This window comes from Aulonocara stuartgranti (assembly GCF_965226115.1).
Source record: "Aulonocara stuartgranti genome assembly, chromosome: 13".
In the NCBI taxonomy this organism is placed as follows: Eukaryota; Metazoa; Chordata; class Actinopteri; order Cichliformes; family Cichlidae; genus Aulonocara; species Aulonocara stuartgranti.
Genome location: NC_138949.1, coordinates 31,796,545 through 31,805,262, shown reverse-complemented (window position 1 = coordinate 31,805,262; position 8,718 = coordinate 31,796,545). Strand labels below are relative to the sequence as shown.

The 8,718-nt window shown below is 40.5% G+C and overlaps 1 protein-coding gene across 1 annotated transcript; it reads right to left on the bottom strand.

The window, feature by feature from the left end:
* Window positions 1-1,073: 1,073 nt before the first annotated feature.
* On the bottom strand, window positions 1,074-2,450 carry LOC309720783 (piggyBac transposable element-derived protein 4-like; the record flags this gene model as incomplete). The annotated part of the gene is made up of 2 exons (XM_082557957.1): window positions 1,074-1,505; window positions 1,608-2,450. The coding sequence occupies 2 exons, from the start codon at window positions 2,448-2,450 to the stop codon at window positions 1,086-1,088; spliced, it is 1,263 nt and encodes a 420-aa protein (XP_082414083.1). The 3' UTR covers window positions 1,074-1,085.
* Window positions 2,451-8,718: the final 6,268 nt, after the last annotated feature.

Sequence of the window (8,718 nt, the reverse complement as noted above, 5' to 3'; positions counted from 1 at the left end):
TTACCCAACACTGGTTATGTGTTTGTATACTTTGTGCCCAATTTGACCCAAATAGTAGAAGTCAGCCTGTTTAAGGCTCTGATATCTATTCTGTATGACTTAACTTGGAGCGCCTTAGAAAACGACTCCCTTTCGACGCCCTAGAGCCAAATATCGACCACGCCATAAAAAGTGCTATAAAAATATCATATATTAATATTTTTTTCCACTTTAAATTAGCCAATCTTTTAGACCTACTTCTCCTTGAAATATTCATATAAAGTTTTAATTACATTTCGCGGATTTTAACCCTTTATATCCCGGTTTTGTCACATGAGCGCACGGCTTTTTTTGGCGAAAAAAACGAAAAAATTTAATATTTTCCATAAAATACATTTGAAAGTTATATTTTATTGTAATTATAATTAGGCCTTTAGATGGTCTAAAAATTACCACTGACATTCATTTTGATCGGCCGTTGGTTTTTCTGCAGGAGCTCATGTAAAAAAAGACTCCCTTTCGACGCCCTACAGCCAAAAATCGACCACGCCATAAAAAGTGCTATAAAAAGATTATATATTAAAAAAAATTTCCACTTTAAATTAGCCAATCTTTTAGACCTACTTCTCCTTGAAATATTCATGTAAAGTTTTAATTACATTTCGCGGATTTTAATCCTTTATATCCCGGTTTTGTCACATGAGCGCATGGCTTTTTTTGGCGAAAAAAACAAAAAACTTGAATATTTTCCATAAAATACATTTGAAGTAATATTTTATTGTAATTATAATTAGGCCTTTGGATGGTCCAAAGATTACCACTGACATTCATTTTGATCGGCCGTTAGTTTTTCTGCAGGAGAACGGTTTTTCACTCTTGCCCTGTTAAATGCATATTACCTTGTTGCCTTCTAATAAAATAAAAAGCATTATGTAAATAAAAATTCAAGATCAGTTTGAACCAAATAAACATTTATTTTTTCAACGATGAACAAGAACATGTATATTGTTGTTGGGAATGGGGAAATGTATGAGAGAGAAAGAGAGAGCTAGTGAGAGGGTGGGGGGGGGGGGGGCTGTGTGTGGCCGGGGGGGTAAATGTCTTGCTCAGGTAGAGCAGTTGCTGCAGACAAATTTGCTGTGGGCTCGGCAGGTGAACTTTCCACATTTGCTGCAGGTGTTTCCGACTCGCCTCCTTTTCTCAAAACAGACCTCACAGGACTTCCTGCCCTTGGGATCTGTCACTCCAGAGGGGCCTGCAGCAGCACCATCCTGCGCATCTCTGACTAATTCAGCAGCGGCTAATGAGCGGGGAAGGCGCTCTCTTTTTGACAAATGAGGCTTGATCAGGCTTTCTCCCACCTCTTCTATGAACAGCCTCCTCCTGTGTGACTTCTGCTGATGCCAGGCCTGATCTACGGAGGTCCACAGCACGAAGGCGTTGTAGAGGGAGACGTCTATGACGTTATGAAAGAGGGCCATTGGCCATCGATTGGTCCGTCTCCTGCAGGAGTAGGTGCCGACAACCTAACAAAACAACAACAACATAAAACCTCTGTATATTTTACACAAGAATATATGAGCAAAAATGAATAAAGGTGTGCGTAACTGATGCGTAATGACACCCACCTTATCAAGGTTGTCGACACCTCCTTTGCATCGATTGTAGTCGTCAATGATCACCGGCTTTTTTCTTTGTCCATTGCTGACCTCCGGCCTGCGATGTTTGGTGCTCAACAAAAGCACATTTCTGCCCCGTCGAGGAATGTAGGACACTAGGGTGTGTTTCAATGAAAAGGCAAAGGTGGAGGCATAGACAGCTCTCCCTCTCGTCTGGCGCAAAACGGGTGGAATTTCTGTTTTGTTCCGGCGAATTGTGCCGACCAGAGCCATTTTATTCTTGAGGAGTTCCTCTACCAGTTCAAATGAGGTAAAAAAGTTGTCGCATGTCACGACGTGTCCCTGGAGCCTGTCCGTCATCTGCAGGACGACCCTCATCCCCTGATTTACTTCGGCTGGTTCGCCCGCTGCTCTCCCGGTGTAAACCTGCAGCCGCCAGGCGTAAGATGTCTTGACGTCGCAGGCTGCCCAGATCTTTATGCCGTATTTAGCAGGCTTTTTGGGGATGTACTGGCGGAAACCGCACCTTAAGGTCCCGGTCTGGACTAAACAACATCGGCAGGCGGTGTGCCCACATGTCCCATACCTGCCGAAAGGGAGCCAATTTGTCGGTACGGCGTCCAGGTCGGGAGAGCTTGTCGTCAAATCTGAGGGCCCTGCAAATGTGCGAAAATCTTTTCTGGGACATCGCGTCCCGGAACATCCCGTTTTCTCACTCCAAAGGCTTTTGATTGACTTGTGTTTTGACCGGTATACATCGGCCAAAATGAGCAGCCCCACATAAGCCAGCATTTCGTCGCTGTCCAAATCGCTCCATTCTGAGATTGCCCGTCTGCCATGAAGGTTTGTCATTGAAACGATATGCTGTATAATCTCATCGGTTAGGAACAACCTGAAGCTGGAGAGTGGGTCTGAAATTCGGGCGACGGCTTAGTGGGTTGGTCCCGGAATAAGCCCCGTGGGTGCTGCGACGTAGCGCAGCGTCTCGGTGTTTGTCGGGGACCATTTCTCTCCATTTTTGGCAGTCCACGCCACTGCTTCCTCGTGCGTCTCCCCCTCGTTCTCATCTCCAGTAGAAAAATCAGAAGATGACTCCTGCTGATCGGTGTGGAGAGACGACGACTCCGTGTCATCCCCGGAATCAGAGTCACTCTGGGCGGGTGAAGAGGAAAGATCCTCGCTGTCGGAGCGCATCAGGATGTCCACTACTTCCTCGGTCCTGTAATACCGTGCCATCGTGAAAATGCCTACTCCCGCGCTACGGCTTATTCTTATAACCTCTGCTGCAGTGCACCTGCATAAACAAGCTAAGCTTGAAGACAAAATAAAGTCTAATTTGTTTTTTGTTCTTGTTTTCATGTTAGATTTGTTTGCATTGCGGGGTGGACTTCAAAGAGGGAAGGCTTCTGATTTTAGACATAAACATACTTTTATCTAAAGTTAGAAGCAGACACAGACAGATCTTTTTCTCTTCTTTTAGGCAAAAGGACCTTTATTTTTTTGTAAATATAAAGGTCATTGATAGTGACACAGAACACCATTCTTTTTTCACTTTCTAAAGCAGAAAGAGACGCTCAAAATCTGACTTTTTTTGGCTGGAGTTCGTTCAATGGTGAAATATGAAACAAGAGCGCCACCTGGTGGACAAATAAAAAAAATTACAATTCTAAGGCCCCTACTTCAAAGACTGAGTGAAAGTGGAAAGATGACATTTAATTTGATGGTAATGATTGGGCAGTGAAAAATAGCGTTTATAATGGGTTTCAATGGGGCGTTTTTTGGCTCTAGCATCTCAAGTGGATGGAAGTTTGTAGCTTAGCCACTTTAAGCTAATCTAATGAACTCAGACTGGAATTCTAAAGTTAAAAAAAAATGTGTGGAAAGTTTGGCTATATTCTATTCAACACAGTGAAAATGGCTTGAAATTAAAAAACGCTGTGGATGAAAAATGGCTCCAGGTAGCCCAGAGGGGTTTAACCCTTGTGCTCCCCTTCGGGCCAGCTCCAGACCCCGGGGGTCCCAGAGTACTCCTGGGTCGCATTTCACAGGCCGCGCATCAGGGTTGGCTCCCGCACCCCGTACACCCACGTTTCCCTCCCTGAATGCCACTCCCGTTTCAATTTTTTTCCTAGTTTCAGGCAGGCTCTATCACGTTCGTCCATGGGAGGCCGCTCTTAATTTGTTGGCATTCTTACATTTGGCTCAATGCTTACATATATGTGTAAAAAGAAAATGTACGAGCTGTGATAACTGTTTCTGATAGAATGAAGAGTAGACTGATATATTAAATATTCCTTTATTGGGTGAGAAAATCATACTGCTACAGGTAGCAGCACTTCCAGATTTGTATCATAGTTTTAATACAGCACGTGCATTTCAGTAAGAGCTCATATATTTCCGTATCGCAATTTACACTTCTTATCAGTTTGTCCTTGTAAAGTCCACAACAAGCATGACACAGGAAATAAACACCCGATAGATATTATCTCAGTAAATGAAGTTGGTGTTCAGCCTCTGAGAGGGGACAGTCAGCGGGGGTTATGCAAGTTGTGTGTGTTAGCTGAACAAGAGCTTGACCTCTTGCAAGGCAAGCGGGTCTGTCACACCCTTTACTGAGATACTGGGCTGGGCAGACATCTCCGAAATCATCAAAGATTTTGGCAAATAGGCTCTATCTTGGCAAACTGACCGGATATCTAACATGAAACCACAAATATCCAAAGTGTATTTGGTGACACACAAACGGGGCTTTTCATAATGTATAGTTTAGTTTAGTTAGTTTCCACATGTCCGTTGTTGTGTTGGGAAAATGCTCACCGAAAGCGTAGCCACATGAAAATGTTAATTAAGTATTCAATAGCGCATTTAAGTAATTTGTTTAATTTTAGCACGCCTGGCCCTCCATACTCACTGAGACTCACACTAAGACATGTAAATTTCCAACTGCAACTTGGGATAAACAGACATTGAGACATGACAGAAAGGGTAGAAAAAGGGACGAAACACAGAGAGACACTAACAAAAACTGAGTTCAAGATTAACTCATGTGGAAAATACACAACTAGAACACAAGTTATCTCAAATTTCCAAAGAAAAAGAACAAATAACGCGTCCATAACAAACTCAAAAACTGTTTTGAAGATACAGGACCATGACAAAAAGCCACGATGTTCAACTTCAAATTCAAATTCAATAGAAGCTTCAGTTCTCACGATTACATATATAAAATGTTTAGTATTATAAAGCAGTAAGAAAACAATGGATGTCTTTCAGCACCTGGCTTTACTAAGCACATGTGGGCATAAGCCTTTGTAAAATACCACATGGACCTTATCCCGCAAGCTCACAGCAATGATATCTGTGATGGTGTCTGTGCAAGAAAAAAACCCACTTAATTTTGTATGAAACACAATCTAACTACAGGGGACGTCTGATCTTTATTTCTAATGTTACTTGTGTCTTTGGGAATTCTAATCCTCAACTCTCTCTTGATTTTAACCACATAACAGAGTCAACAAAGAAACTTTAAGAGTTATTGGGACTGGGGCCCACTGCATTAACATTGTTATTTTTTCAATACCTAATTTATGGAAATATGCCTACTTTTTCCCCTAATACAATAGGTACCAAAGACAGCATGTCTAACAGGAAGCATTTTGAAATGGAAAACTAAAAACACATTTACAAGAGACAGTTTGTTCATTGATTATTGATTTTGGTTTTTATTAGTTAACCCTATGTATTTGGATTAATTGGATCAAACCGGCAATATTAATAAAAGGCAAAAAACAAAACATAAAAGAAAAAAAAGAAACAAAGACAAATAAAACAAAAAACTGAAACAAAGACAAACAAAACAAAACTGAAACAAAGACAAACGAAACAAAAAAACAGAAACAAAGACAAATAAAACTAAAAACAGAAAAAAATTGAAACAAAAAAGAGAAACAAAGACAAAACAAAAAAGAAAAAACAAAACCCAACAATCAAATGATCCCCTGTGAGCAAGCACTTGGCAACAGTGGGGAGGAAAAACTCCCCTTTAGCAGGAAGAAACCTCCGGCAGAACCAGGCTCCTCTTGGGGCAGCCATCCGCCAGGACTGGTTGGGTTTTGTTTAACTGTAATTTGGATAAAGTGCCAGTTTAATATTATTTTTGAGATTAGAGCTGAAATAAGGCCCCTGGAGTAAAGCCAGTTCAACACCATAAAGTCAGACTTCACACAGTGGTGGACTCACATTCTAACCTTCTTGTATGAAGTTTAAAATTTAAACTATCTTCTCCTAACTGACAATCTGGTGCTTTCTGTGACTGAGCTTTCAAAGTCTGACCTTGTTGAATCTGTGAAATCACTGAGTTCTGTTTTTAGAGCGTCTTGTTGTCTGCATACATTCTCTTTTTTCGCTCTCATTGCTGCGACTTTCTCTTGCAGAGCCTTTTCCTTTCTCATTTTCTGCTCTAAGTTCACTATTCTGCTGACGCAAAGCCTGTTCCTTAACCAGCTTTGGCCGCAGCCCCTCAAGCTCTTTCTGCAGAGTGGTACCTTGGCTGGTAAGAGACTTTTTCTCTGCTTCCAGAGCCTTATAATTTGCCTTAATAGCCTTTCGACTGTCTATTTCTCCATTCAGTCTTTCAATTTCTGTAGTTATCTCGTTATTTTCTTTCTTCAAGACTTCTACCTGTTCCTTTAGTATGCTATATTTTTTACTCCAGTCTTCTTCAGTAAACACCTGTTTGGAGACATCAGCACGCCTTTTAAAAATACTTTTTTTGTGCCCCTGGAGGGCTTTTTCTTCCTTTTCTAGTTTTTTTTAAAGCTTTTCTCATTTCTACACGATCATTTAGCTCACTTATTTGAGCTTTTAATTTCTTGTTTTCTTTTTTCATTTTGCTCATTTGTGCCAGTTTTTCTCCATTTTCAGAGAACAGTTTCCTGAGATCATGGTTATTTTTGTAAGTTTCTTTGAGGGATGATCTGGCCTGTAGAACGTCTGTAAGTATCTTCTCGATGTCTTTCATCAACTTCTGATTTTCCCTTTTAACAGCGACATGTTGTTGTTTTTCAGACTTGTAGACCTGAACCAAATTGCTTATGTGCTCGCGTTCCTTTTTCAATCTCCGGATTTGCTGTTGCAGTGCACTGTTTTGCGCCTTCATCTCTTCTGTACATTTTTTTAGCGCCTCACAGTTCTTCTCTAAGGCTGCTTTATTTATAACTGATGCCTGCAGATCTTGAAGTTCCTTCTTGAGGGCCACATGCTCTTGTGTGACACTTTCATTCTCTTCTTTAATGGTCACATTAACTTCTGGCCCGCTGTTGTCTTTGACCGTTTTCTGAGACGCTTCAACAGCTTTTCTTTTCTTCCTTCTTATTTCAGCGTTAGATTTATGATTTTGGGCTACGTCCAAGAGTTTGTTTAATTCCTTTTGAAGAGAAACACATTTTGCTCTTGCATTCACTTCCTCTGCCCTCATTACGAAATATTTGTCCTCCATATAATCAGGGCTGTGGAGCTCAGTGCTGACCTCGTAAATTTGGAGTTGCGCAGCATATTACTGTTCTTTAATGGCTTTGATCCTGTGATACATGTTCTTGTATTGGGTTTGTTTTTCGGTAGCCATTCTTCTTTTTCTTTTTTTGAACAAATCACTAAAATATTCAAAGTTGCTTTAAACGAGAAAATACACTGTGACATCACACTCATGATCACATGACATAAACCAATGTCTCCTGGCTTTTGGAGCCAGGGCACATATTTCACATTCAAAAGATCACACGGCACACCACCACACAAAAATGTTACAAATAGCATATTGATAGTTTTGCTCTATGCACCAGGCTTAGCAGAATTGGCTCAGTTTGTCCCCAGTATACCTTTTTTGCTTTCTTTTGACCACTACTCATGCTAGAGCCCTTATCTGGGTCGCAATTTTCTCCAGGACCCAGGTCAGATTGATGACTTTTCAAATATTTACCTATTGCTATTTGTGGTATTTAAAAGCTCAAGGCAAAACACAGGATGACTGACCTGAAACAATAAGAGGAATAATTCCAAAACAGTCACAGGTACAAAGTAAGGAGAGACATCCTAATGCAGAGCACTAAGTGAGTATTTGTTTGCAATACTCTCAGAATAAGAAAGTGGTTTAAAGAAATGGACTGCTATTATTAAAGTGTGTGGACACTTCTTCTTCTTGGCAGATTTGCTGCATGTTTGAAATTCTTTATTAATATATCATCATAAAATGCCAGTTAGCCATACTCTGCCTACTTAAAACTTTTCAGTCTCCCGTTTCCTTCTAAGGAACTTTACTTTGTGACAGCTACTCTGTCAAGAAGGGAGATGAACACACTGTAACAGTGATATTTGTCTCTCTCTACAGGATAAAAGTATTTATAACGTTCTGCATGTTAATAACACCTTAAGGACAAGGAATAAGAAACCATTCACAAGCTTAAATAGGAAAATACAATAAAGAATAAGAAATACTTTATCTCAAAAGTTTGGGAATTAAAGCTTTATTGTTGGCGCAATACTAAATTCCTTTCTGATCTGATACCAAATAAAACTCAAGCTGATATGGACGATGCTGACCCGACACAGATTGTTTGTACAAAAACTGGATGTGTTTTGGAAATTTAAACTAAGCAGTAGTGTATTTCAAATGATATCTTTCATGTTTCATTATGAAGAATTATTATACAAGAAATAAAAAACCTGCATTTGTGACAACAGCTGTGTGCAGATCAACAATGGATCATATATCGAGTACTGGAGAGAGTATGAGCGTGCAGCGTTTAAAGCATGGAAGTACTGACCTTACTTTGAGTTTGATTCCATAAAAAGTGACAAAAACATTAGTGTCCGTTGTGCGTGGGAAGAAAACTTCTTTTTACAGCGAAAAAACCCCTAAACTTCCAAGCAAGCACCGAGTGCGCAACCACGTAATGGGAAATTCACAGAGAAACTGCCATATCCTTCCACTGACCGCTGCGGCACACCTGCACCAGGGTAAACCTCCGCCTACCCTGCTCCTGCTTTACAGGTGAAAATAGAGCAAAAGGACCGCTCAGTCTTTGACTTTATTTATTTTCTGCTGTGTTTTACTTGCATCTAT